This window comes from Culicoides brevitarsis, chromosome 2 (assembly GCF_036172545.1).
Source record: "Culicoides brevitarsis isolate CSIRO-B50_1 chromosome 2, AGI_CSIRO_Cbre_v1, whole genome shotgun sequence".
Taxonomy (NCBI): Eukaryota; Metazoa; Arthropoda; class Insecta; order Diptera; family Ceratopogonidae; genus Culicoides; species Culicoides brevitarsis.
In genome coordinates, this window is record NC_087086.1 from 22,516,108 (window position 1) to 22,543,787 (window position 27,680).

The following is a 27,680-nucleotide window of genomic DNA, read 5'->3' on the forward strand; positions in this document are numbered from 1 at the left end:
AAAAATTTTTTAACTTTATTTACTTGGCAATTTTTCCGACTTTGTTACCACAGGGCTCTTGTTTATTCCTTTTTAGTTCGCTTTTTTTACTTTTTTTTTACTTGACGAATATAAATGATCTATTTTTGAAGTTGAAAACTTCTTGTATAACAGATTTTTTTATATATATTTTTTTTAATATATTTTTTTAATATATTTTTTTTATTTATTACTTTTTAGTGTTGTACAGAAGTAGTTTTTAACATTTATTTAATCATAAGATTTCTAAAAACTAAAAAAATGACCCACAGAAAATTCATTGTAGTGACCAGCGGGGCCAGTTTTGTGTTTAAGGTATCCTGGAGAAAATTTTAAAACCATGGAGCACCATGAAAGTTTTGAACAATCCAAAAATTGATGGATTTTTTTTTTAAATTTGGTGTTCTTCCACAAAAAAATTAAAAAAAAAATTGAATTTTTTTTCTAAAAGTTAAAAATAAATCTTGCTCTATATAATTTTTATGCTATTTTGTTACATTTTTATCTGCAAAACTCTTTCGTGAAACCGAAATCTAAAAATTTTTATAATTTTTTTTCTAAATATTTTACAAGTTGTAAATATTTCAAGTAGACATTGCAAACTCGAGCTTTTATGAGTGCTTGAAGCTCGAGCTTTTATGAGTGCTTGAAGCTCGAGCTTTTATGAGTGCTTGAAGCTCAAGCTTGAGCCTTCGAGAAAAAACGTATAAATTTAAAAAAAAATTAAAAAATCGTAAATAAATCCACTAAAAAAATTATTTTTTTTCCAACTTTTGATTTTTTTTATCTAAAAATATCATTTGAAAATTTGCAATCAAATTTTTCTAAAAATTTTGTAGTTTTGAATTTTTCTCGCTTTTTGTCCACTTAAGAAATATTTCATTAAAAAATTTTCATTTTTTAAAGTTTATTAAGTATTTTTACATTTTAAAACACAAAAGTAAAAGAAAAAAAAATGTTTCCAAATTATCTTAAGCTTTTTCCAGTTTTGAAGCTCGAAACTCGAGCTCAAGCTTTAAAATTCATCGAGCTTCAAGCTCAAAGCTCGAGCTTTTGCAATGTCTAATTTCAAGATTTCAAGAAAATTTTCAATATCTGACAATTTGTTAATATTCATTAAAATATCTTCAAAAAATCGTATATTTATTAGCAATATTTCTTACTTACTTAAAATTTCAAGAATATCAAAACAAGAAAAACAAAAATTATTTTTTTTTGCATTTTTTGGAAAAAAAATAATCAAATCGTTCAAATTGGATTTATGTCTGCAAAAATACCAAATAATTAAAATTGTAAAAAATATAGAAGCAAACAAAGACATTTTTATAACTACATTATCAAACACGGTACAAAAAATTGAAATTTTTCTATCCTCTTTTCTAAAAATTTTCAAAAAAATTAAAAATCCTGGAGATTTTGACTACAATCCTGGAGACTGGAGAGTTTACAACAATCCTGGAGATTCCAGGAAAAAACTGGAGATCTGGCCACGCTGACTATGAATGGTTTTTTTTTTAATTGAAACCTTAAATGGCTTCGGTAATGCTTTCAAAAGTTAAGAATAAAAGCTGTTTGTAGGCCCATAAACGATTTGAAACGGTGTGAAAATTTGTACTAGAGCCCTTAGTATTTTTAAAAAATACAACATTGATAATAGTTTAAAATAAATATGAAATTGCCCTTTCAAATCAAACGAATCGTAATATCACAGACGATATTGAAATATTTAATGATGTCATTATTCAAACAACAAAAACACAATGTCTCATTTTAAAAATTGTTTTTATTATTCGTATTTTATATAAAAATGCCTATCCCGAAATCATATTAAAGAATTCAATAGATTATTTTCCCCAAATGCAGTTAAAATACAGCAATCAACGATTGACAATTTCACATACAACTCTTCTAATATAATTTATTTAAACTGTGTGAAGGAATGAATATAAAACCAATTATTTAGATTGAATAAAATAATATCTGTATACAAATGTAGCAAAGACGCCGAGTAACAACGGGAGCAGCCAAGATTTGAAAGAACTAAAACATAATAAATATGCAATTGATACAAAAACAAAAACACTTTTTCGAAAGCTTACTTTTCTTCTTTGCTCTCAGAGCTATTCCAGTCCGGCTGGGACTTTTCTGGAATTATTTTTCGTTCTGATTCGATTAATTCACCAATTTTGTACTTTTTCATCAAATCGCGTGCGTCTGTACTATGACCCACATCCTCAAACGCTTCAGTTGCTTCCTTACCTGCTTGCTCTAACAAGACTTCTTCGCCACCTGGATGCTTAACCAGTTTAAAAATATTTTTAGTAAATAAAGTTTAAAATTAGCAACTTAGGCCATTAAATTTAATTATTTCACTTTATGTCGCATGAATTTATTTTTTTTACGTTTTTGAACGTTAATCGTTGATTGAACACATTAAAAAAATTTTTACTTTTTTTATTTAAGTTTTTAAGTCAAAACTTTATTAAAATTTCACAAAATAAAAATTTAAGAAAAAATAAAAAAATTGGTCACGTGACTCAAAATTTTTTTCATCAAATTTTCGATAGATGATGCGTTTTTAAAGCAAGTTAAGTTCATAATAAGTTCAATTTTAATGTTCACTGGACATTATTATCGTATTTCGATCAAAAATTACCAAAAAATGTCCAAAAATTTCCTTTTTTACCGCATTTCGAAGAAAAAATAAACTCGTTTTTAATTATTTTTATTTTTCCCCCTGAATTTTTTCGGTAAAATCGGAGGGGGGGGGGCGACATAAAGTGAAATAATTAAATTTAATAGCCTTAGTTGTAAAAATATATAAATGATTTTTTTTTGTTACGTAATTGGACTTTGAACTCCCATTTCTGGTAAATACTGAATAATTTTGAAATCTTTATTTTACTTACTTCGTTTAAGAATTCCGTAACATCATAAACATTATTATGAATACAAAGCCAAGTGCTCCGATTTGTATTGTGTTTGGCAACCTCAGCCAATGTAAATAATTTAATTTCTGCGGTCATCTTAATGTACCCTCCTAATAGTTATTCAAATATTATTATTAAATAAATGACATGCAGTTTTTGCCTGATTTTGTCTTTTGTTGACGTGTATGAATTTTATAAAAAAAAGTCTTAATTGTCAAAATTGTTAAACAAATTAATAAAATAAAGTAAATAAATAAGAAGAAACATATTTGCTTATACTAAATCAAAGAACTTACTTTTTAATTAATGTAAAACTTGATGATGAAATTTTGATTGACAATGAACGTCAAAGTTTTGGAGAATAACGATTTGAAAGTATTTAGGTAATTCTAAACAGTTATTTATATTTATTTGCGTTGCGTTCAAACAAATCAAATACTTATTTAAACGCGAGAATTAAATAAATAAAACGGTGGCTCAAAATCATTATTTTTGTAAATATTCTTAAATCTCACGATGATCCGGCATTTTATTCGAAAATTTAGTCTTAATAAGAGTATCAGAAAGGACGAGAGGCCATCTAAAAATATATCAAATCTTCTAGATGATGCATTGGTATTTCCAGAACGAAGACAAAAACAACCTCTTAAAGAATGGTCGACACTTCCATATCCAGAGGGAACTGTATTTCAAAGACGCGACCAAGGATTAAAAGTTTTAAGACCCAACATTAATCCAAGAGAAACTTCTATAATATTATTCCCCGGACAAGGAAGTCAATTTGTTGGAATGGGCGCACAACTGGTACAAATTCCAGAGGTTTTGGATATGTATGAAATAGCAAGTGATATTCTAAAATACAATTTACTAGAAATATGTCTTAAAGGTCCAAAAAAGGATTTAGACAGAACAGTTTTCTCGCAACCGGCTATTTTAGTAACTTCATTAGCGTGCTTAGAGCGACTGAAAGAGGAACGTCCAAATGCAATTGAATCATGCATTTCAACAGCTGGTTTTAGTTTAGGAGAGATTTCCGCTTTGGTCTTTGCTGGTGTCATACCTTTTGATCAAGCTGTTCGTTTAGTTCAAATACGGGCTGAGGCTATGCAATATGCTAGCGATTTGAATCAGGGTGGAATGGCTATGATTCTTTATGGACCTGATTCTAAACTGAATTTTGCCATCAAAGCAGCTAGAGAATGGTGTGCACAAAAAGGAACTCAACAGCCAGATTGTGTTATTGCTAATTATCTTTATCCACATTGCAAGGTTGTTGCTGGAAGTGAAGAAGCACTAAGCTTTATAGAAAAAAACGCAAATGTATTTAATATAAAACGAGTAAAGCGGCTTCCAGTTTCTGGTGCTTTTCATAGTACATTAATGAAAGCAGCCGTTGAACCATTTCGAGCAGCTCTAAATAAAATAAAATTAGATGACCCCGCAATAGCTGTTCATTCAAATATTGATGGTATGCCATATAAGAATGCAGATCATATAAAAAATCAATTACCAATGCAAATAATCAAACCTGTCAAGTGGGAACAAACTTTACATATATTATATGAACGAAGAGATGGAGAAAGTTTTCCAAGGACATTTGAATGTGGTCCTGGTCAAGGTTTAAGGGCAATATTAAAACAAGTAAATGCTAAAGCTTGGAATACATCATATAATATAGAGCCTTGAATCAGGAAAAAAAATCTAGAATATGTACTAAAATGTTTTTGTTTTATTTTTATTTTATTTGCTTAATTGTCTATGACAATTTTCTGTATTTTTTTTTTATCAATCTTCAGAAAGGTATGTAAAAATTACATCGCATCAGTTCTTAAGCGGGTAGCAGATCGAAGTCGTCACTAACGTGTACCTGAGGAACAATGATTTCATCAATTTCTGGCTTAGTTTTCCATTCACACAGTGATAATTCTTTTAATTTCCATTCCCAATCCATCCTTTGAACTGCATGAAGGCTTTCTGCTTCATTATGATGCCGTAATAGCATAGCTTCCTGTTAATTACATAAAAATAACTAATAATATTGTCTCATAAAAGAATTGATTTTGATTTGAAATAAAAAAAAAGTTATTAGCTCGCGGGTTTAATGATTAGTCATTTTCGACCAAAGTCAATTTTGTTTGGATAATGATTAGCATACGAAATTACAGCTAAATCGAAAATTTGCAAAATCTTTTATTACCCTGCCCATGAACTAACAACCATGAATCTCTCTTAATTAAAACTTGTACTTACACACATACATAAATTTGAGATTCGGTATAAATATTTTACTCATGATTAAAAACATTGAGTCTATAAATACCTTTATCTTTTCCCATTTATCGTCGACATCTTGCAACCAACTTAAGAACAATCTTCCATTGTATCGAGATCGTGCGTTCAAATCTTTTTGCTCTTGTTCTGGAGTAATTACATTATAAACTTCTTCCTCTTTTAATATAGAACATACTGAAAATGGTAATGATTGGTTTGCTAGTGCTCTGGCAGCTCTTCCGTGCACTCTCAAAATCTCTTGTTCCACGGCTAAGACCAATTTTTCTTTTTCCACGATGTGTTGCATTTTCAATTTATAGCGCTCTTTTTCTTGTGTCACAAAGAGTTCTTTCATTGATGTATGAATTGAAGATGGAATTGTAATTACTTGATCTGTAGTTTTACCGTGCAAAACATAAGTTCTACGATTTAGCAAATAGTCCTTAAATCCTTGCGGAGGTTTTGGTTGAACAGGGAATAGAGAACGAAGCCTACGATCAATTTGTTTTCGCAAGTTTATGTACATTTGATAGCAGTTCGTAATGGGTTGATCATGCGGATGAACTTCCATATCCGAAGCTTTTTCTTCGAATTTCGTATCTTGAATAGATGCCATAGTTTGTTGCTGTTCTTTACTAGCTTTAATTTTTCTCTTACGTGGATGCAATTCGTTAGAATTCACTGTTGATTGATGCATCGTGTTGTTCAAAGTAATTAGGGAATGCGTATTTAGTTCTTTCTCATTTTCTACATTATTGGATTGTGTCGTTGGACTTGCAATTTGCTGACTATTGCTGCCTTTTTCATCATTAATTTGTGGTGCGGGTGAAGGAGTAGAGCTGTTGTTATGAGGTTGTGGCGAAGAATTATTAGAACTGCGATCTGCTGAAGAACTACTTTGTCCACCAGTGCGATGTGAACTTCGAAGCACACGTGGCGGACGTTCTGTCAAATTTTTGTCAGATTTTTCATCATTTTTTAAAGGGTCAACAGGACTATTACACCGAGAGCTCGAACTTTCTTTGTCGGCTGTCGATTCATTGCTGAAAAAAAAAATATTACCAATAAAACAAATATATGTAAAAAAGGTTGGTAATGTTAACTTATTTGATAATAAGACTTAATAATTTTTATTGATTTGCACTGGCATGTGTGACCTTAATTATGTTCTTTTACCTGTTTGAAGCTACCACATATGGATGATTCCTCGTTGAAGAATTTTTTCCATTTCTCAAATTTCCTAAATCTCCAGTATCTCCTGCATGTTGCGGTATGACAATTTTCAGAGGTGGTACCTTTGGTCCATCATTAATACTTCCATCTTCTAGTTCATTGTCGCTGTCCGAAGACTTTGATGTTGTTGTTAACTTAGGACTTGAACATGGACTCTTTTTTACGTCATTTGTTATTGTAGTTTTGCCACTTGAATGAATCGTTTTACAAGCTGGACCTGGAGTTTTTCCGACTTTTTCTTGTTTTACAGGGACTCGTACAGTACAACCTACCTTTGCCGACGTTCCTAGAATTTCTTTATTGTTTCCACATGATTCTATTTCTTTTCGCCTCTTTTTTTTAATATCATCGCTTTCGTTTAAACTCAATTGATCTTCATTTCCCTCTATTTCTATATACGTGCGTTTTGAACAAGAGTCCGGATTTGAATTTGCATTAGTCATTGTTCCTGCAGTTTCATTTTCTATATGTTTTTGATCATCAGAGATTTTATTAAATGCTGCAATTAAGTGTTCAGATTTTTCTTCAATATTTTCATCCTGATTTTGATTTATTAAATCTTTAGTTGTGTCAAACTCATATACATCATTGTCTTCTTTTGCAGCAGTATTAGCAAAGGTATTGTTTATACCGATAATATTAACGTTGTTTTCCGTTGCATCGGAGACACTGGCAGATGTATTTGAAGACTTTTTTGTTGTATCAGAATTGGATGTAGCAGCAGCTACCTTTTTTAATTGTTGACCACAACGATTCATCGCAGTTTCTGAAATCGTATATATGAATTTGATAAATACATAATCTACAGAAAACATAAATTTATACAGGTATATTTATTTTCATTGCATGTATACCAACATGATATTTTGTTACTTTTCATAATATAGAGTGAAAGGTTTAAAGAGAAAAATAGTTTATTTTTTTTTATATTTTTCTCAATTATTTTTTCTAATGCATAACAGTATTACTTGACAAAATATTTAATTTAAATAAGTATTCAGTTTTTCTGATAATGTTTAAGCTTACAACTTTTGATTTAAAACATGTTATTGTTTAACATACTTACTTAAAGTTTGTTCTTAAAAAATATAGACCATTAAATGCTTTCCATCATATCAACTTTCAATTTCTCGCCAATATATTTTTCAAATATGAACAATTTTGCCATATCTCTTAATTTATATTTATTTATTGCTTACGTATGTCAAAGTGGTGTCAAAAAAATTGCATTAGCAACATGTGTATAGAGTTCTCTTTCATTAGACCTTTTAGAAAATCAAAAGCCGCAAAATGAAAGCCTTTCTAATTATATTGCAATGATAAGAGCTATAAACACATAAACAGTTACATATTTAGGTAAGAAAAAATTTCTTTATTTCACTTATACATAAATGCATTCATCATAAGAATATAAAATATAAAGTAATACGTCGCACTAACTCGAATACGTACAATCTTTCTCATATTGAATTTTTCGTAAATTATTTGCATAAATAAATATAAATTAATATTTATTTACTTAAAAGAGACATTTTCTTTTGAAATATTTTGGCATTCAACTGTCATCGTCAGGATCAAGTATTTGGTATTTAAATAATAATTTGTGTGAGGTACTTGGGTAATAACTATGAAGTTTTTCAAATTTTTCACTGTTAAGTGTTTAAACAAATTAAATAGTTGCAGGTGTTGTTGAAGTAGTAATAATATGGTATATATATTAAATAAAAATGAAATACCAAGTTTTCATTTATTCGATGTTATTAATAGCAAGAGCAGAATTATGTTTTCCAAAAAGCATCGTTGGCATTAAACCAGTTAAAAGTACATTTAGAGGATTAGAAGATGTTATTTATTAAAATATGTTAATGACAGTAATTTGTTTTAGGCGAAAATGGTATTGATATATTTTATGATTACGATGGTGTATGTTCAAGCAATGGAGGCATTTGTGTAAACAAAAAAGGATGTATAGAAAGTTTTTCAAAAAATATCTCGTGCTCAAGCATACAAGAAAATGAAATTATTTGTTGTAAAAATCGTAAGCATAATTTTAGAAACATTATTTAACTTTCCATCTTATGGTACCTATGTATTTACAGCCAAATTTAAAATTGAAAGTTGTGAGGCTCTACATGATACGTGTCAAAAAAACTGTGATAATGGACCAACTCGTTTTGTAGATGACTGTCCATTTGGGACACAATGTTGTGTCTTGCTTTAATTTTTTAAATAAAAATTTAAGATTTATATAAATAAAATGTTAGTCAACAATATTGCTTGTTTCCATACATTTATAATAAAGTACATACAATAAAACTTGTTTATGTTTTAATGAATTTTGAAGAAAATAGATACATATTTTACTTACCCTTAGCTTGATTCATGTAACTATAAACAGCTGATGATGCCATATCGCAAGGAGTTTTGCCCTTGCGATTTTTCGCAAGTAGATCTGCACCTTTTTCAATCAACAATTTCACTAATTTAAGATTCCCTACTAAGGCAGCATCATGTAGTGGTGTAGTATCTTCAAAAGCTTTAGCATTGACATCAGCACCTCCTTTGATTAATATATTAGCCACACTATAGTGTGAGTGATTACAAGCTTCATGTAAAGGAGTCCATCCTAAAATGTGTGGATGTATATATAGTATATATAATAAATTGAGTAATTTAATTTTTTTTTATTTTTAACTGATTTGCAGTGGCGGATTTACAGGAAGTCTAATAACGCTGCAGCGTAGGCTCCTATAATTCAGTAAAGCAAATTGTTAAAAAAAAAGCCCAATTGCCATTATATCCACCATTAAATTGTGAAAAACACTAATTACTAAATAATAATTCCTTCATAATCCCAAAGAAATAAAAAAAAACTTAGTAACAAACGATAGTTCTTTATAAAACAAAATGTATTGCAGTTGATAAAGTTTTAATTATTTGATCTTATAATTTCGGGAGTGAGTTCTTCTTTGAAAAAAAAACAATTAGAACAAAGAATATAGGTAATGCTAGCTATTTATAAGTTTTTAAATGAGACTAACCTGCAAAGTCAGTAACATTTGCATCCATTCCTTGGTCCAATAGTTTTCTAACACTTTCATGATCTCCCTTAATTGCTGCTACATGAAGAGCAGTTTCACCGCGTTCATTTCTATCACGAGATCTAGCTGGTGCATGTGATCCTGGACTTAACTCTAGAATTCAATGGTTGTTTTTTTTTTATTGTGTTTCAAACAGTATTATTTAAAAAACCGTACCACCTTGCGATGTAGATGTCATCTGCATCACTAATGCCATTTGCTGTCGTTCAGACATTGGAGCTGCTGGCACTCCACTTCTTGACGAACTGGGATTTGCTCTGGGTTTGGAAGTTGCTGGCATTGCCTTTACATCCTAAAATTATACAGAAATAATTTTTAAAAATATATAATAGTTAAAAAAATAATCAGTAAAATAGTTTCATATATTAACACACCGAAGAAGATTTTGATTTTTGAGAATGCAGGTCCACTTTAATAATTCATTAATATATTTGAATATAAATAAATTATTTCGGTTTTTGTACTTTATATTATTGGAAATACAAAAAAAAATGTGAATTAAAAGCTATGCTGTTTTGCTTTTTTTTTAATAAGGCGACAAATGTTCGTCTTAGAAATATTGGTTCTTTAAATTTGATTCGATGGCTACCGTGTTTTTAGTACTTTAATGTAAACATTAATAGTATTTATTTAAATAAATATTTATTTATTTAAATACTTAAATAATACAAATTTAAATAATTACCCAAAAAATATTTATATAAACAAATATTGAAATAGGTCATGAAGATTCAATTAAAAATACATATAAATTAAATATAACCAATTCAACTTGATTAATAAAGATTATTTTATTATTTATTTATTTGGGTCAATCCATTCTAAACGGATTAAAAATCACAACGTATAAAATTTTGAAAAAGGATATAGATGTCTATCTTCATCATGAAAAACTCAGAATTTTTTGTCCTAGCGGAATTTAATCAAAAATTACGGATTTTGGTCTAATTATACTATTTCAAGAAATTTTCAAAAAAGTTTTTATATTAAAATTTTTCAATTTATAGTAATTTTTGTATTGATGTAATGCAGTTTCTACTTTTAGCATTAAATTGTTATTGTTTTTTGCGATGCTTTTATCTGTTTTAAAAATAAACAGTTTAATAATTTTAATAAATAAATAAATTACAATTTGTAAATTTCCATCATGATTATTTTCTTTATAGTGTACTATAAAACACATTTATCATTCAAATTTATTTGAAAGAAAATAAAACTTTTTCTAAAAGAAAATAAAATTTTGATAAAATTTTTCCCGAACCCTAGAAATTGTTGAATTAACGAAGCAAATTTAATATCACTTAAACACATATACACATAAACCTGAATTTTCCATCGAATACCTTATACTCTATGTAGTAAACATTTAGATTTTCTTTACTTTAAAAGTGTTCAAAGGGCGATTGCACAATACTTTAAGTAAGGTAAAAAAAATAAAATTATTAGTTCTTTGTAGAATTTGTTCAATTAATTTTATAAATTCGTAGTACATACAATTTCAATCTATTTTTCGGCTTTTAAAATAGTTCTGTATGTACGTTTTTTATTTATTGAATTTTCTTTGAATGATTATTTAAAATAAGATATATATTTATATTTTGATTGATATAATTTTTGATTTTTTTTATCTATTGTTTCTGTAAAGTTTAGTGTAATAGTGTAATAAAAAGTATTTTTTGTGAAAAATTATAAATAAAAAAAACTGTTTAAAATTATCTTTCCATGTCTATAATAGGTATAAAGTATGTAATAGGTATAATATAGTAATAATCTATGAAATACTGCGTAAAATTATAGTGATTTAGACTGTCGACTGTAGAATGTCTACGAAAGTGGTTGTATGCTTATTTTGAAATTATGGTGCACTGTATATTAATTAATGTATGTACCTAATCATTTTTTGGTATCATTTTTGGTAAAAATTGAAGATGAATAATTTTTGAATTAGAGATATAGATAGTTTGAGAAAGAAATAAATTTAATGGTTTATTGAGAAATTCAGAAAAACATGCTGAATCTGTCTGAGGAAATTGGGAAAAAGTTTGTATACATCATTAATTATTTATGAATAAACGGAAAAGTAAAAAAAATAAATATACCTACAGAAAAACATTTAACAAAGGTTAAAAAGGAAATAACGATTGAAAATTATTTTGAACAAAATTTCAAAATATTTCATCATTGTACTTTTTAAGGATATCTACTTCGAAGCGTCAAAGGGTATGAAAATTACAATGGCTCAACCAGTAGATCCTCAGCCATTAGGACCAAAAAAGACTTTTTTTGTAATGGTAAGAAAAATATTATATTATTTATAAATATTTATTTCATCATCAAAATTGACCGATTAGGTAACCGTCGTAGGCTGTATTGCTATTTTATGGCCAAAAATATTTCATCCAATGTTGTTTAGTACAACCATGAAAGCTAATGTAATAGATCAACGAGGAACAGGTTTAGTATTTATATGTCATGATTCTAAAATCATTTTTTTTTTCAGTTTTATTTTTAATTGTATGTGTGTATTTTAGTTTGTATAAATATTATTTTATAATTTTTAGTGGATAAAAATTAATTATTATTTTGCAAAAATCCAATATTAGGTTGCTGTGATGTTGTACTCGACCAAGATGAGTTCGTGAATACCTCAGTTTTAATGCAAAATTCTTCTGAAAAGCCATCATTTAGAAAGCATTTAAAACTGCTTACTGAAAATACTAGTATGTTTACAACTGACTTCTTATATACTTGAAATTAATTAACATAATAGTTTCAACTCTTTGTATTTTTTTTTATATCTGCTGATTTAAGGCCACACTAAATCAGAATACAAAATTAAATTGGATGCTTTATTCTAAAAGTCGAAAATTCAAAGGGCAAAATAAAAACCAGATCAAGCTGTATCCGTACAGCGTACGTTCAACGGTACCGCATTTCAGATGTATAAGTTAAGGGTGGTATAAAAAATAGGATATTTTAATTTAATTTTCTTTATTAAAAAGTAGTATTTGATAAAATAATATTGAACCAAAATTAAATTACTAACTTTCTTAAATTACATATTTTAAATACATTTCAATATTAATTCCGACTGAATTATAGCTACATTCCGACATTTCAGCTGTATTACATCCACATTCCGACTGCATTCCGTCTGTATTCCGACTGCATTCCGGCTACATTCCGGCTGCATTCCGACTGCATTCCGGCTGCATTCCGACTGCATTCCGACTGCATTCCGGCTGCATTCCGCATTCCAGCTACATTCCGCATTCCGGCTGCATTCCGCATTCCGGCTGCATTCCGGCTGCATTCCGGCTGCATTCCGATATTCCGATTGCATTCCGGCTGCATTCCGGTTGCATTCCGGCTGCATTCCGACATTCCGATTGACATTCCGGTTGCATTCCGGGTGCATTCCGGGTGCATTCCAATTAGGCCACACATGACGTACGACATCTCCAGCATAATACCGCATTTTTTCTTCGAAATGCGGTAAAAAGCATAAAAAATCTAGGTTTTTTGCTCTATTTTCTCTTCAAGAATTTTTTTTAAATTCTTAGTAATTTTTGTATTAAAAATTGAATTTTAACATGAATTTCTACTCTAAAAATTATTTTTATAAAAATAACTGAATTTATTTTTGCAAATTTTTTGACTTTTATTTTTTATGAAATTTTTACAAACATTTTTAGTTAACTTTAAGATAATCAAAAAACAACAATAATATAAAACGGTCTTGTAAAAATGTTATCATTTTGTATGAAAAAAAGTTTTTTTTTTATTTCATTTATTTTGACTTTTTTTTTCTTACGCAAGAAGTATGTGCGTATTTCATTTTTTTTAAATTTTACAACCGCCTCTTTTTATTTTTAAAAACTTTGGACTTTATGTTTTATTTATATATGTAGCGATCTAAATTAATATTTGGTGCATTCCATTCTAAAAAAATACCAAAATCACGGAAATCAACAATAATAGAAATAAAAAAACGGAATAGTTTATCTCCATCAAAAAAGAAGAAACTTTTGCTTTGGCGAAATTTTTTTCTCCTTATTTTTCAAAATTTTACGATAGTTTTAAAAATTTTTTATCGCAAAATATGGAAAAAATCCGTATAGCGAAAAAAACGTAAAAATTTCAAGTTTATTATTTCAAATTTTTTGTTTACCAAGATTGTTTGGTCGGAAACGAACCGTTTAGTCAGAAAGGCTAAAAATGTAATATTTCTGTTTTTAAAAAAAATTGAACCATTGATAAAATTTTTAAAAATAAGTTGGAAATAAATGTCTCCAAAGCAAAAGTTTCTTATTTTTGGATGGACATCACTTTAAGGTAATCAGATCTGGACTTATATGAGTAAATTTAAAATCCGGGATTTCGATATTTTTTAGAATAGAATGCTCCTTACATTTTTAAAACAATATTTTGAATTTTACATTTTATTTAAATTAAGGTATTCGACAAGAACGTCCTCCGCATTTAAGGGCTGATGTAATTCATCCAGCGATGAAAGAACGAGGCCGTGCATTTCATCCATCATTGCCTACGATTCCCATTACAACTGATCGACCACATGTTCCACCCATTAAACCAAAATTCGTGGAAGGCCGGGTATTAAAATATGATTTTGTTTCTTAAAAATTATTTCGACTTTTTAATCTTGATTCAATCTTCATTTCAATGTCAATAAAATTTTCCATTGTTTTCCCAAGATTCTCAAATTTAAGTTTGTGCGTGTAAATATAAAATGTAATACAGAGCTTTCTTTCTACGAAATCTTAGATGAATTTTATTAGTTAAAAGTGCGAGAAAAGTACCTATACTGTGAAAAAAGTTTTATTTTATTGTTAATTTAGCCTGGACCGATACCTGGAATGCGTCCTCCAATGGGTGCTGGGTCGCATCCACAATCAACAAAAACATCCTCAATGGGACTCATTATGCCATTGTATACAGTAGGAATAGTGGCATTTTTTCTTTACACAATAATGAAACTAGTTTGTAAAAAGTCACCAACAACTCCTTATGAGCCAATCCAGTCCAATCCAAAGTTCAGAGAAAAGGTTTTTGAAAATGTTGAACAACAATTGTTAAAGCGCCCAGAAGATGGTACAACTAAATTAGGTAAATATCGTGTATGAATTTTCTTTTAATCATACATTATTTTTTTTTTATTTTTTCAACACAATTTTGTAAGCTTGGAAGGATCATGATGCAAGTAAGAATGATTTAAACACTTCAAATATGTATTTCCAACAAGTTAGATATATAAAATACAGTCGGTCTGTCATTTAAAAATAAAAAAAGAAGAGTTTCTTAGGAAAATGCATTCAAATATATTAAAGAATAATTTTACCCTGATCTAATTTTTAATAAACATGCTTAACGTTTCGTTAAGAGAACAATTATATACATATTCTTTTAGGTACATATCATCCTGAAGAATATTTGTACGAAAGTTGTCAGCATATACATCAATGTTCACCTTTTATTGCTAATATAGATTCATCAAAAATTGTTAAAAAAACGTTTCCCGAAAAACAAAGTGCAATTTGTGAAAAAAACTCTAGTGAAAAAGTTTATGACTCTCTACTTTTAAATGAACACAACGTGTGTTCACAAAAAGACTCGAAAGTAGTAAAAGTTAAAAACAAAAAAAATGAAACAAATACTAAATCTGAAACTGAGTATGCATACAACACAAAAGAAAAACAACAATTATTGGAGATTGATATGCTACGAAAAAAACTTGCAGAAACTGAAAGTGCAATGGCAAATATTATTTCAAAAATGGATATGATTCCTACAAATCTACAAAAGGTTAAGAAAATTTTATGAATAAAATTAAATATATTTATTATTTCAATTTATTTGTATAGTTTTATGTTTAAGAGTTATTTATTTTATTTTAGGGCGTTGCAAAATCTGTTTGTCATTTTTTTTTAAATACAAATTTTTCTTTACTTTAATCGACATATTTTCAATTGACCGTTTTAGCATGAAATGTTAAAATTCTTTATATCAACAACCAATAAAAAAAGTGAAATTTAAAACATGTACATCCCAGGTGAGAGAAACTAAGGGGCATTTTGTCAATTAAAAACCATTTTCAGCAGGTTTTCTCATTCTATTAGAAAAATTTAATAGCAATGTCCCTTAAGTTTGAATTGTTAGTGTACCGGAATAAAGCAATCCTTTTTGCCGTCTAAAGATAACTTACTTAAATACGTTAAATATTTTTGAAAATTTCTCAATGTATGTATGTTAAATACTCGTCTTTTAACAGTCATTCTTAACTCAATTTTTTTCAAAGTTTTGCGATTTATCATTTTCGCCCTTCATTTCTTAAATCATGAAAAGCGGATACATAGTTCCAGAATCACACATATTTTTAATTTAACGCTGACAAAAACATCTCGCTGGTCAACGATGAGCAATAATGAACGGTTGGGTTTTGCTCAGGATGTTAAAACTTTGTACTTCATGAATAACAAATCATACCTATATTATTAAATTAAAGTTTCCTGACTTTTTATATATATGTATTTTATTCAACATTTCAGTTATTTTTGTATTTTTTTTTGTTTGTAATATTATGATTTGTCAACAACATAAATCAAAACTATAAGAGATCGTAGCTTTGACGAGCAAACCAATAGTTATTGCTTTCATTAACTTTAACAATTTTTTATTGAAATGCTATTTGGTTCTGTGTTTCTGTTTCGTGTTACGGTATGGGGGATACTATAGATATGTATAAATTATAAAATTGTTTGATTAGATTTTGATTTTTTTTCTGTTATACTATTGTTATTAAATTATTATTATATATATATTAGTAGTAAGGCGAACAAATTTAATATACCCATTTTTTGTCATATCCCCTCCGATTTTGTCGAAAAAATTTAGGGGGAAAAATAAAAACTCAATATAAAATGGTTGTATAAAACTCAATATAAACTCAACATTTATAAATATTTTATTATAATATTTTTAAAAAAATATTTATAAATATTTATATTAATAAATATTTGCCCAAAAATATTTTTTTTCAAAAATTTTTATTTTGGTAGATTTTGTTTGATTTTTCTTCACTTTTGAGTTCAAATTTGGAAATAAATAAATGTTAAGAATCAACGTTAACGTTAATTAAGGTTAAAAAATTTCAAACAAAAAATTCAAAAATATTTATTTTTTTCTTTCCCTTCCCCCATCATGAAAATGCTCATGGGACAAAAAATGAAAATATTAAATTTATTCTATATTTATAATGTATTATTATTATATTGTTAAGCCGCTCTAAATTTTTTTAATGTTTTTGTCTCCTGCTTCATTTTGTAAGTCAAAAATACAATGGAGTAGAATAAAAAAAAAGTAAAAAATTTTATCAAAATTGACCATTTTTTGGTCTTTCAAGAAATTTTCAAAACTGTTTCTAAATTTTTAACAATTTTTTTTTTTTTTTGAAAAACGAAATTAAACATGAATTACTTAAAATACATTGAGATCAATTTTAAACTATCAAATTTCAATGTAGGTACCATAAAAGCAACTAAATTATTCATTAAGGACCAAAATTTGTTAAAATTTGTCATTTTGTATAAAAAAAAAATATTTCAAAACTTGAAAAAATTTTTCGGGACAAAAACATCGAAAAAAATTTTATTTTATAAATATTTAAAAAAATAATTTTCAAATAACCTTAAAAATATTTAGTTTCAAGAAACGATATTGTTTTAAACAAACGTATCGCTAAAAAGACTAACAAAACTTTAAACATCAGTCAATTAATATGAAATAGTATTTCAAAATCTATATAAATACATATAATTTCTATATTTCTCATGGTCATTTTTGATATGAATCATAGAAAACAAATTAAGTTTTTGGACGCTATTCTATTTAACACCAACCAACCCTTATATAATTAAGATTTTCTTTTGATGATAATAATCTAGCAGTTTTAAAATCAAAACAAAATTAGCATAAAATAATGATTAAAATTTAAACAGGCTTTATTTTGTCAAAACATGTTTATGAGTTGTTAAAAATTCAAGTAAAAAAAAATAATATTTTTGACATGATTTTTTAATTTGAGACAATGAAGACTGTTTTGTATAATGAAAAATTAATAATTAAAATGGTTGACATACTACGGAAACGAAATAGAACATATGTATATTTTTAGCATCATTATATCTATCTTGTTGGATACATTAAAAATGAATGGAATCCAAGAAATAATAAAAAAACATTTGTTACATTTTTCTTTAGTTGTCACTGCCATTCAAGGAATAATTGACGCTGCTAATGAACACATTCTAGAACATAATTTAAAAGATAAAGAAGAATTACATCAAATAGAAAATAATGAACCTTTTATCAAATCAAGTCAGGTTAGATTGCGAGTGAATGTCATTATTTTTATAATTTTTCAAAGCTTCAAAGGATTAGTCAAGTGTTGTTATATATTTATGGTAATTTCCAATATTAATATAGGACGTACAATCGGTCACCGAAATATTATATAGAGGTGGACCGCCAGCCGTAGTGCAGTCACAAAATCAAGAGAATAAAGATAATGGAACAGCTCAAGTAAAAGTAAGGAGTTTTCATCTATTTATAACTTATTTTTGTCTAAGATTGTATAACATGTTAGGAATGAAAGATTATAAATTATATAGTACTATTTTATTTGAAAAATTGTTAATGAAAAATTAACTTAGAGTTGATATAAGGGACAATACATTTTAAAAATTATATGAAATAGGTAGTTGGTTTAGAGCTTACTGCCGTTTGCCAAGATAATAAAAGGTGGAATCGTCCTTTGTCACCTATAAGCCCATTATTGTCACATAGATATCACGTAAGTTTTGAATATCGAGAAAAAATATCGAATACCTAACTAAAAAAAAAACATTTTTCGGTACACTTTTTTCCATTTTTCCACAAAAAAAAAACTGTTAAAGCCTCATGCATATCAAACAAAGTTCAATGGACTTACAGTTTCCGGCAATTTTGAGATGATGATTCTTGAAACGGGAAATTGGTAGAACGAAATACCTATTTTTAGTTACGAGACAACTATCATATAAGAATCGTACATCGTGTCATATAACATTATGTCATGACTTTTCTTAATTAATTGTACTTTGATACAAAATCGTGTCAGGAATAAGAATCGAGAATTCTATATCTAAATAAATAAGAAATAAATAAATAATGATTTGTATATTATTTATTATATATTTATATAATTTTTTGTTATTTTAGCATGAAAACTCAAATGTTGAAGCAGTAACGGATGATCCAAATATGATTTTCATACAAGCCTCTGTGGAGCCTGACGCGCAGATTTTGGTAGCTGACACAAATCAAACATCAGAAGAATTATTGGAACATAACGAATTAGCAGATACCGCTGTTATTTTAAGCGGACGAATGACTTTGTCTCTAATTAATACAAGACTTATGAGCCCTAAATCAAATAAAAAAGAATTTCCTGAAATCGATGAATACTTAGACAAGAACGAAGATATGGAAATTGAAGCCGGCTCCATGGAAATAACGAAGAACTAAGATTAATATAGTTCTATAAAATTCTGTTCAGTTTGCGATTTTTGTTAAGTTATATGAATTATTTTTTGTTCAACTGATCTGATTTTAATTATAAATAACAAAGCTTTATTGAAAATGTAGTTTAACACCTTACAAAAATGGCAATATATATAAATTTTCCTTTGTCTCAATGTCAACCTAAATAAAATATGTTTATTGTTCATACACATCTAAGAAATTTTGAAAATGGTATTATTTTTAAAAAGTAAAAGAAATTTTTCATTCAGAACAATCATTTTATCAGACTTTGAAGCGCTTTACCTTGGTAAGTTTTGCATTTTTGTTTCTTTAGGTTTTCACCAAAGAAAAAAAAAATATATAGTAATAATTTTAATGATATGCAAATCCAAGTAAGCAAAAAAAAGACAAAAATTTTATGTGAAAAAATTTTTATATCTAAATTTTGATAGAAAATGTGTTATTAATGCTGAACTAATTTGCTAAGATTTTAATATGATTAGTATACAATAAACTTGCTATTTTCAAGTTTTCATGTTTCAAGTTTTTCCACTTTTACATTTTATTTAGAATTATTCAAAGATAATGAAGTACGATAATTCAAATTAATTAGGATAACTAATTTCTATATAACAAAGATATGATACAAATAAAACTTATATAACTAGTATTAGAAGAGTTTTTAAGCTAGAACACAATAGAAATGGGATTATTTTTTGTTTGTATTTATTATTAGTCCTGTAATAAATATTATTGAATAAGAAAATTCTCTAATATTTCACCTTGTTCTGCTTCAATTTTTGACAAAAATTGATAATTTATTTTGAGTCGATCTAATTCAATCATTAGTTCTATTAGAAGGCTTTGAATTTTTTGTTGCTCTTGTTCTCTTTTCTTGGTCATAGAGTTAAATGTGTTTAAAGTTGACAAGGCTTTTAATTTAGCAACTTCCACCAGTTTAGCATAATTGTCAGCTAAAGCAATGAATACATCAGCTATTTTTTTGAATTCTGAGAGCTCTACAACACAAAATATAGCATTTAGATATAAAAAAAGATTATTAAAAAAAAATATACAATTACTTTCGTTAAACTTCAAACATTCATTTCTTAGATCCTTAGTTTCATTTGTGATTTCTGGTTGTAAGACTCGTAAAAGACAAGATTCATCTATATATAATCCAGCCTTTTCTAATTCTTCTGACATTTTGGATTATAAATAATAAGTTTTTAAGCTTAATAAATACAGCAGAGAAACATTTGTAAACACGATTTGTTTATTTTAAAACGTTACCAAAGCAACAGTTTATTTTATGAAAGCATAATCAAATGAAAATCAAAATGAAATCCATTAAAAAATTAGTTTTTTAAAATGAAAACTGATCAAATTTCAAAGAGATCAAACTTTCGGTTAAACCCAGTTAAATATTTGCTTTTTTTTAACTTTGGTGATAAATGTTTCAGTTTCGTTTATATAACTTATTAAAAAGATAAATAGAAAGAATAAATAGCTATATAAACGAGTTAAACCAAATTTTCAAATTGCTTAAAAAATAATTTTTTTTTGTTCTTTATACTTTTTTAAGGCATAAAAAGTCATTTCAAGAAAACATTAAAATTAGAAGACCTTAAAATGTATGTTATGTGCGATTTATCCTTTTTTCGACAAAAAATTGGCCAAAGCGCTTCCATATTGTTGAGGAAGAAAATTTTTGGTATGAAAATCGTTTATATTGACCATTTATTAGAAATTATAAGCTCAATTGTCAAGAAAAACTTTAAATCGCTTTTCTCGGCTTTTCAAAAAGTGCGTATGGCGCCATCCATTTTTAAAAATTTAATAATAATTTGTTGGACCGTGTTATCAGAATAAAGCATGGAAATTTATTGGAAGTATTTGCTTTATTATATGACATGCGCTAAACATAAACCTTTTTCCCCTTTTTGTGTAGGATGAGTGTCTTTCACACAAATTATTGTAAAATAAAAAATACAAATACAGAAATCGATATTCGTTCCCTGCACCGTGAAACTTCTGTTTATATTTGTTTAATAATTCGTCAATAATGTTAATGTTTGATATTAAATTAAAAAAGTACGATACGTGTTTAGTTTATTTATTTTTTTTCATTAGGAATGTGAAATTGCGAATCATAAAATTCATGTGATAAAAAATTAAATTAATACAATTTGTTACACAACAAACAAAACTATCGTTGAAATAAAAAAAATCTATTTTCATAGGAAAACTTTTTACTTAAATAATTTTTGAAAGACTTGTGAAGACAAATTTTAATAAAGTTTTTTCCAAAATTATCCATTCTTGTAGTATTATTATGAAAAATAATAATAGGGAATATAAATGATAATAGAGAATAAAAATGTTTTAATAGTAAAGAAAATTTTAACATTATGAAAAATAATTAATGTGAAGAGTGAAAAAATATACAATATAAACAATTGAAAAGCAATTACAGGTACATCGAAATTGTTTCATTAAAATAAATATATCCGTTGGAATAAATAAATAAATATTTTTGAATTTTTTGTTTGTAATTTTTTAACGTGTTTGGAAGGTAAACGTTGATATTTAACATTTATTTATTTTAATTTCTATTGTTTTCAAATTGGAATTTAAAATTATAGAAAAAAAACCAATAAAATAAAAAAATTTCGAAAAAAAATTATTTTGGTTTAAATTTTCTTCTACATTTTAAAAGGAATTTCTTTGTTTAATTGTATGATTTAACTTACGATAAGCAGTCATTTTATTATGATTTTATATCCAAAAAATGTCAAAAAATATCTCCATTTTATATTTAATTTTTGTTTACCCCTTGAATTTTTTCTACAAAATCAGAGGGGGGCGATAAAAATAGATATAAAAAATTTATTCGCCTTAATTATGATGCTGCAACCTAAATACATATCAGTAGGTACAATAAAAATACATAATATATACATAAAATATAATGATTCAATAGTATTTATCCTAATATCCTAACGTACTTTCGCCAAGAAAATAAATTAATGCCTATTCGCAGTAAGACACAAAGAACTTGTTCATTCAAGCTACCGTTAGATATTCTGTAAGTAAAAATTAAATACGAGTAAAATTAAATATTTATAATTATTATATTAGTAATTATATTATTACTTACATATATGTAAATAGAACATTAAATAAATGTTCTTTATAAAAATTTAATAAAACAAAAAACAATATTCTGTTTTTAGATGGTTACCTAAAACAGCAATGAACCCCAAATCGGGGTATCACGACCTAAACCACCAAGACTTTATTTTAGTAATAGGTTTCTCGCGTCCTAAATTGACAGCTGTGTTTATTTCTGTGATGCTTGTTTCTTTATTTTTAACATTTCATATACTATATGACAGTGCTATTATAAGTCTTCAAGTGAGTATGAAATTTTTTTTGAATAAAAATTTTAACTTTATAAAAATTACCTCTTGTTTTTGCTAAATATTTTTTTTTACAGACATCTACAATACCTGAAAAAATATTTTCGAGAAATAATGTCAATGGTCATTCATTTTTGAAACAACACAACATACAAAATTTTCGGAAAAACGATTCGGACTCTGAGTCGTATTTTTCAATTTTAGCTCACGTATCTCCACCATTGATAGCATCAAATAGCTTAAACAACGAATATAATAGCAACAATAGGATACACTTTTCTAAAACCAATAGGAGATTACCACAGGTCTATTTTTATTAATTGTTATGAAAATGAAAATTTTCATTCCCGTTATTTTTATTATTTATTACAGTGCTTAATTATTGGCGTTCGAAAATGTGGAACGAGAGCACTTTTAGAAATGCTTTACTTGCATCCGAGTATTCAAAAAGCTGCTGGTGAAGTACATTTTTTCGATCGTGATGATAATTACTTAAAAGGATTAGACTGGTATAGAAAAAAGATGCCACATTCAGTTCGAGGTCAAATAACAATAGAAAAAAGTCCGAGTTATTTTGTAACACCGGAAGTAACTATATATAAAATTTATCCAATAGGTAAATTAAATTAAAAGTCAAATTCGGTGTTTTTAATTGTAACAGGTACCAGAAAGAGTGCGTGCCATGAATTCTAGTGTTAAGCTATTAATAATTGTCCGTGAGCCAGTGACTCGTGCGATTTCTGATTTCACTCAACTGAAAGCTCATGCCACTGCTGCATTACCACAAAATGCATTACCACCTGTCATAAAGTTAGTGGATATAAGTATTTATTTCAAAAAAAAACATTAATTAAGTACCTTGAATTAGCTAAGCAAATTCGAATTGTAGTATATGTTTGTTATACAACCCGTTTGTGTACCGAGTCAATGTTTAGTTTAAGAAAAAATTATTGTTCATTCTCCGTAAGCTAGACAAACATAGGGCGGATCCAGAAGGGGGGCAAAGGGGGCATTTGCCCCCCCCCCCTTTCCGACTTAAAATGTACTAAAAATTACATAAAAGACCAGAAAATGAACAAAAAAGCCGATTTTTTATTGATTTGCCCCCCCTCTCAGAGTCCTCTGATAGCTCTCTGGATCCGCCCATATTATGGGGGAAATTTTCAGAAAAATTGAAAAAATGGCCAAAATTATCATTTTTGAGATGCTCTAACATGTCTCCGTTGAAATCCAGAAAAAAAAATTTTTTTTGAAAAATTTTATTTTTTTTCAAAAATTTCTCGGCTATAAAAATAAGGATACTTTTTTGCCCAAAAAAAGTCATTTTTTTCGCCATTTTTCCCAACTTTGAGGCTCTAGATTTTTTTGTTCAAGCCGAGAAATTTTATGCCTGAATTCGAATTCTTTGGAAAGTTTACTGTCGTTTAGCACCTTACCGCCTTTGATTCTGACAATTTTTCGATGTTTTTAGGCCGGCGTTTCACAAAATGGGCCCTTTTTGTGCGGTAAAAACAATGTCAAACATATACTACAAAAATTGAAAAATTATAATGTAATAATTTACTTGTAAAGGTATGGTGTGAAAAAAAGAGCTTTTTTTAGTGAAATTTAAAAATAATTTTTTTCTAAGTACATATTATGTTTTTCAGAACTTTCGAAGACTTAGCAATTCTTCCTAATGGTAGCGTTAACGGATTATATCGTCCACTAACATTATCAATGTATCACTTGCATGTACATAGATGGCTAGAAGTTTTTCCACGTGAGCAAATATTGATAGTAAATGGTGATCACCTAATTGAAGATCCAATATCACAAATTCGGAGAATCGAGTCTTTTTTGGGTCAGATGTTTAATTATTATCTAAACAAATATTTTTTTCACTCTCAAATTTTATTTCAGAGATCGAGCCACATATCAAATCTAGTAATTTTTATTTTAACGAGACGAAAGGTTTTTACTGTTTGAGAAATGAAACAGGTGACAAATGTTTAAGGGAGACCAAAGGAAGAAAGCATCCCCATATTGATCCAAATGTAATTTCGAAACTAAGAAAATATTTTGCAGAACATAATCAAAAATTCTATGAATTGATAGGGGAAGATTTAGGTTGGCCTGAAGAATAAAAAAAATATTTCAATAATGTATTCCAAAAATCATTTTGTCTGTAACAAATTATAGAAATAAATGTACAACATCGATCGAAATGGAAAATTATACAAAATATGAAACTAAAACATATCAAATTTTAGATAGAATTTAAAAAAAATATTGGTCGTTTTAAAATTTTAACTTTTTGTACCAGAAGCTTAAAATTAAATACTTGTTGATTAAATAATAAGACCATTAAATTCAATTATTTCACTTCATGTCGCATTAGAATTTTTAAGACATGTTTAACATTTTCGTACATCAAACAATGTTTGTTTGCGTTAGAAAATTTAAGTTTAAAAATACAATATATATTGTTTTAGATCACAATAAATCTTTGGACCGCGGTGATGCTAGAGTTGTTGTATGTCAATTGTAGCCTAATTAGAATGCATCCGGAATTCGTTCGGAATTCACTGCGATTTCTACTGGAAGAATAGTAATACATTTGAACTTACGCGAAATTCACACTTACTTACTTATTCAATCTTACTTAATAAGAGTTAAAATACTATTATTTATTATAACCAATATATGTGAAACAAAAAATATTGAAATGACAAATTATACAAAACAAAAAAAAAATATCAAGTCACATTTGCAAATTTATTTTGTTATAATTAAAAAAAATTTAACTTTAAATATTAAAATTCACTTATTTATAATTAAATTTATTTAAAATAAAGTACATTAAAATTATATTAAAATTTCATGAAAGAAAAATTAATTAAAAAAATAAAATAATAATATAAAATTAAAAAAAAAAACAATTATAATCCCCATATTAAATAATACATCAATCAAAATTATGCATCTGAAATGCGGTACAGTTACAGTACAAATACAGCTTTATTTTGTTAACATTTAATTTTTTTTTCGAAAAAACTAGAAGGCGTGTTTGACATGAAATAATTTGTGTTCGGAATATGCTGCATAGAAAAAACCATGCAGGTCGACATGCAAATATGTCGAAATATGCCAACATATGCCGGCATGCATGCAGCACTTTCTTAGACTTTCGAAAATTTAGTATTTTGTAGAAAATTTATTTTTTATCAGTTAAAAAACAAAATATGATAAAATAAATTTTTAAATTTAATTTGTTAACCATTTAAACATTTTTTTTTCAATATCTTAATTTTCTGTCAATAAAAAATAATTTTTTAATAACGATATTCAAAAATATGATTAAATGTCACTTAAATTGAATTAAAATTAAAATAAAATTGAATTTTTGAACTCGAAATTAAAGTAAAAAATAAGACGAATTCGAAAAATAAAAATGAAATAAGACCGCGTTCATGAAAAAACTAATTCGATTGAAAATATTCAATTTTTGGTTTAAATTTTTTCCATGTCAATTTTACATGTCGACATGGTATTTTCATGCACCATATATGCATGTCGACATGTGCATGGGACGAACCCTAGAAATAATTAAATTTAATGGCCTAAATAAATGTTTGAAAATTTAAAATTAGAAAGCTTAAAACAAAGTTCATGCGTAAAATCTAAAAATTTTCGATAAATATGTAATTAAATATTATATTGGTATTTAGTGAACTGAAACTTTGTATTGCTTTTCAATAATATAATATAATTAGCTATAATTTATATTAACTAGAACTTGAAAAGAAACTATTTTAATAAATTGAAATTTAAAAAATATGAGAAGAGTAAAGACAATATTTAATTTTTGTAAGATTGAAGAAGTATTCAAAGTATGGCAAAGAATATTTTGGTTTCAAGAAAAATATATTACAAAGATACTTACATACTTATTCACAGAGAATTTTATAATTGTTATTCAACTGAAAAATACGGCTTTTTCTAACATAAAAAAATCTCCCTTTGATAATTATAATCTCTTTTTTCTAAAAGTTTAATTTTAAAGCCAATTATTTACTTTTGTAAGTTTAAAAATGAAGAAATAGTTTTTTAAAAATTTTTACAGCTCAAAAACCGTAAAAAACTTTAAATCGATTTTTCTCAGTTTGTTAAAAATGTTAGTTGTGCGATTTATCCTTTTCGCCCGGGAAATAAAATGCTATTTTGGTTCAAAATAAACATTTTTTTAAGTTTTTTTTTTCAAAAATCAAAATTTGAGCATTTTGACATTTAAAAATGAAACTTATGTTAAGGTGTTCCAAGACCGTTTTCTGTTTCCGTTTCCGCCCCCATCATTTTGATAAAATTCCTTAATAAAAATTCAAACGACGACGACTTTCCATCCACGTGCTAAAATCCAGATTCCGTAGATGATTTATTTTTCGCTCTGCTACCAATGTTAAAACACTTAAAAGTTTTAAAAATTAAAAACACTTGAATTTTTCGATGAATGCAAGAAACTTTTTTATTTTACGGCGATTTGATTATTAATGACCCATGTGCTTTCTTTGTTCTGTCTTTTATATCATTCTTGTTTGTTTGTAGTTGTTTCTTGCTTATCTTAGAGAGAGAAAGACGGAGTGAGAGAGGAAAAGCCCGGGCAAGAGTTTAGATTCGAATTCGAAAACTGTTACGCGACTCTTGCCTGGGCATAAAAACCTCTCTCACTCGTCAACAATTACCATGGGGGATATAGAAATTTTATATAGATTTTGAAATAATTTTTTATACTAAATGACTTAAGAAATCAATTTTTGCTAGCTTTTTTAGCGATATTTTAGCTGTTTTTCAACAAGTTTGACATTTTACATTATTTAAAAGGTTATTAATGAAGATTTCGATTAAGAAATTAAGAATTAATTTTTTACAAAAAATAACGATCAAAAATTTGAAAATTATTTTTTTAGAAAAATTTTTCAAAATAATTTTTAGAAAGGAAAAATTAAGTCAAAACGCTTATTTTATAACATTATCATAGAAAATAACTCAAAATTGAACAATTTTATTACTTTTCCACATAAAAGAGTACTAAAAACGAAAATCTATATAAAATTTCTATATCCCCCATCCCCATGGTTTTTATTTTA

At 27.1% G+C, this 27,680-nt stretch overlaps 6 protein-coding genes and 1 long non-coding RNA gene across 21 annotated transcripts; 3 read left to right on the forward strand and 4 right to left on the reverse strand.

Moving 5' to 3' along the window:
* Nucleotides 1-1,781: 1,781 nt before the first annotated feature.
* On the reverse strand, nt 1,782-3,385 carry LOC134831592 (cytochrome b5). The gene is made up of 4 exons (XM_063845365.1): nt 3,245-3,385; nt 2,928-3,058; nt 2,118-2,314; nt 1,782-2,058 (listed from the first exon to the last, which is right to left on the reverse strand). The coding sequence occupies exons 2-4, from the start codon at nt 3,042-3,044 to the stop codon at nt 1,974-1,976; spliced, it is 399 nt and encodes a 132-aa protein (XP_063701435.1). The 5' UTR covers nt 3,045-3,058; nt 3,245-3,385; the 3' UTR covers nt 1,782-1,973.
* On the forward strand, nt 3,355-4,883 carry LOC134831591 (probable malonyl-CoA-acyl carrier protein transacylase, mitochondrial). Its single transcript, XM_063845363.1, has 2 exons — nt 3,355-4,658; nt 4,745-4,883. Exon 1 carries the CDS (start codon nt 3,465-3,467, stop codon nt 4,632-4,634), a length of 1,170 nt encoding a protein of 389 aa, XP_063701433.1. The 5' UTR covers nt 3,355-3,464; the 3' UTR covers nt 4,635-4,658; nt 4,745-4,883.
* LOC134831588 (ankyrin repeat domain-containing protein 12) lies at nt 4,658-27,289 on the reverse strand. 3 transcript variants are annotated; one of them, XM_063845347.1, is made up of 7 exons: nt 26,480-27,289; nt 9,710-9,845; nt 9,494-9,646; nt 8,821-9,078; nt 6,396-7,218; nt 5,269-6,262; nt 4,658-4,956 (listed from the first exon to the last, which is right to left on the reverse strand). In XM_063845347.1, exons 2-7 carry the CDS (start codon nt 9,831-9,833, stop codon nt 4,777-4,779), a joined length of 2,532 nt encoding a protein of 843 aa, XP_063701417.1. In that variant the 5' UTR covers nt 9,834-9,845; nt 26,480-27,289; the 3' UTR covers nt 4,658-4,776. The 3 variants fall into 3 exon arrangements, with proteins under 3 accessions (XP_063701417.1, XP_063701418.1, XP_063701416.1); XM_063845348.1 differs by lacking the exon at nt 26,480-27,289 and adding an exon at nt 9,928-10,073 and having other exon boundaries at nt 9,713-9,845; XM_063845346.1 differs by lacking the exon at nt 26,480-27,289 and adding an exon at nt 9,928-10,073.
* LOC134831590 (uncharacterized) lies at nt 7,663-19,368 on the forward strand. Of its 12 annotated transcripts, XM_063845355.1 has the most exons (13): nt 11,374-11,434; nt 11,502-11,593; nt 11,659-11,675; nt 11,749-11,844; nt 11,905-12,007; nt 12,157-12,273; nt 14,010-14,167; nt 14,413-14,680; nt 14,754-14,774; nt 14,982-15,376; nt 18,056-18,157; nt 18,327-18,422; nt 18,830-19,367. In XM_063845355.1, exons 4-13 carry the CDS (start codon nt 11,776-11,778, stop codon nt 19,133-19,135), a joined length of 1,635 nt encoding a protein of 544 aa, XP_063701425.1. In that variant the 5' UTR covers nt 11,374-11,434; nt 11,502-11,593; nt 11,659-11,675; nt 11,749-11,775; the 3' UTR covers nt 19,136-19,367. The 12 variants fall into 12 exon arrangements, with proteins under 12 accessions (XP_063701422.1, XP_063701421.1, XP_063701424.1 ...); XM_063845352.1 differs by lacking the exons at nt 11,374-11,434; nt 11,502-11,593; nt 11,659-11,675 and adding an exon at nt 7,663-7,808; XM_063845351.1 differs by lacking the exons at nt 11,374-11,434; nt 11,502-11,593; nt 11,659-11,675 and adding an exon at nt 10,860-10,977.
* Nucleotides 19,726-20,338, reverse strand: LOC134832051 (intraflagellar transport protein 20 homolog). The gene is made up of 2 exons (XM_063845939.1): nt 19,915-20,338; nt 19,726-19,819 (listed from the first exon to the last, which is right to left on the reverse strand). The coding sequence occupies exons 1-2, from the start codon at nt 20,336-20,338 to the stop codon at nt 19,815-19,817; spliced, it is 429 nt and encodes a 142-aa protein (XP_063702009.1). The 3' UTR covers nt 19,726-19,814.
* On the reverse strand, nt 22,082-22,989 carry LOC134830181 (uncharacterized). The gene is made up of 4 exons (XR_010161952.1): nt 22,708-22,989; nt 22,600-22,644; nt 22,293-22,532; nt 22,082-22,218 (listed from the first exon to the last, which is right to left on the reverse strand). It is a non-coding gene; the product is annotated as an uncharacterized LOC134830181 (long non-coding RNA).
* Nucleotides 22,082-25,263, forward strand: LOC134830180 (heparan sulfate glucosamine 3-O-sulfotransferase 1). Of its 2 annotated transcripts, XM_063843572.1 has the most exons (8): nt 22,082-22,220; nt 22,369-22,549; nt 22,632-22,859; nt 22,927-23,142; nt 23,216-23,364; nt 24,204-24,397; nt 24,457-24,590; nt 25,029-25,263. In XM_063843572.1, the coding sequence occupies exons 1-8, from the start codon at nt 22,162-22,164 to the stop codon at nt 25,143-25,145; spliced, it is 1,278 nt and encodes a 425-aa protein (XP_063699642.1). In that variant the 5' UTR covers nt 22,082-22,161; the 3' UTR covers nt 25,146-25,263. The 2 variants fall into 2 exon arrangements, with proteins under 2 accessions (XP_063699642.1, XP_063699643.1); XM_063843573.1 differs by having other exon boundaries at nt 24,457-25,169.
* Nucleotides 27,290-27,680: the final 391 nt, after the last annotated feature.

Excerpts from the sequence above, each read along its gene's own strand:
- LOC134831590 (XM_063845349.1), top strand. The coding sequence starts at position 11,411 with ATGGTGCACTGTATATTAATTAAT. Across the intron at positions 12,274-14,009 it reads ACTGCTTACTGAAAATACTA|GTATTCGACAAGAACGTCCT; the intron begins GTATGTTTACAA and ends ATTTAAATTAAG. Across the intron at positions 18,158-18,326 it reads ATGGAACAGCTCAAGTAAAA|GTAGTTGGTTTAGAGCTTAC; the intron begins GTAAGGAGTTTT and ends TATATGAAATAG.
- LOC134831591 (XM_063845363.1), top strand. The coding sequence starts at position 3,465 with ATGATCCGGCATTTTATTCGAAAATTTAGTCTTAATAAGAGTATCAGA.
- LOC134831592 (XM_063845365.1), bottom strand. The coding sequence starts at position 3,044 with ATGACCGCAGAAATTAAATTATTTACATTGGCTGAGGTTGCCAAACAC. Across the intron at positions 2,315-2,927 it reads TTACGGAATTCTTAAACGAA|CATCCAGGTGGCGAAGAAGT; the intron begins GTAAGTAAAATA and ends AAACTGGTTAAG. Across the intron at positions 2,059-2,117 it reads TCTGAGAGCAAAGAAGAAAA|TTCTTTCAAATCTTGGCTGC; the intron begins GTAAGCTTTCGA and ends ATTATGTTTTAG.
- LOC134830180 (XM_063843572.1), top strand. The coding sequence starts at position 22,162 with ATGCCTATTCGCAGTAAGACACAAAGAACTTGTTCATTCAAGCTACCG. Across the intron at positions 23,365-24,203 it reads GCATTACCACCTGTCATAAA|AACTTTCGAAGACTTAGCAA; the intron begins GTTAGTGGATAT and ends TATGTTTTTCAG. Across the intron at positions 24,591-25,028 it reads ATCCCCATATTGATCCAAAT|ATCACAATAAATCTTTGGAC; the intron begins GTAATTTCGAAA and ends ATATTGTTTTAG.
- LOC134831588 (XM_063845347.1), bottom strand. The coding sequence starts at position 9,833 with ATGCCAGCAACTTCCAAACCCAGAGCAAATCCCAGTTCGTCAAGAAGT. Across the intron at positions 9,647-9,709 it reads GACATCTACATCGCAAGGTG|AGTTAAGTCCAGGATCACAT; the intron begins GTACGGTTTTTT and ends ATTGAATTCTAG. Across the intron at positions 7,219-8,820 it reads TTACATGAATCAAGCTAAGG|AAACTGCGATGAATCGTTGT; the intron begins GTAAGTAAAATA and ends ATACGATTTCAG.
- LOC134832051 (XM_063845939.1), bottom strand. The coding sequence starts at position 20,338 with ATGTCAGAAGAATTAGAAAAGGCTGGATTATATATAGATGAATCTTGT.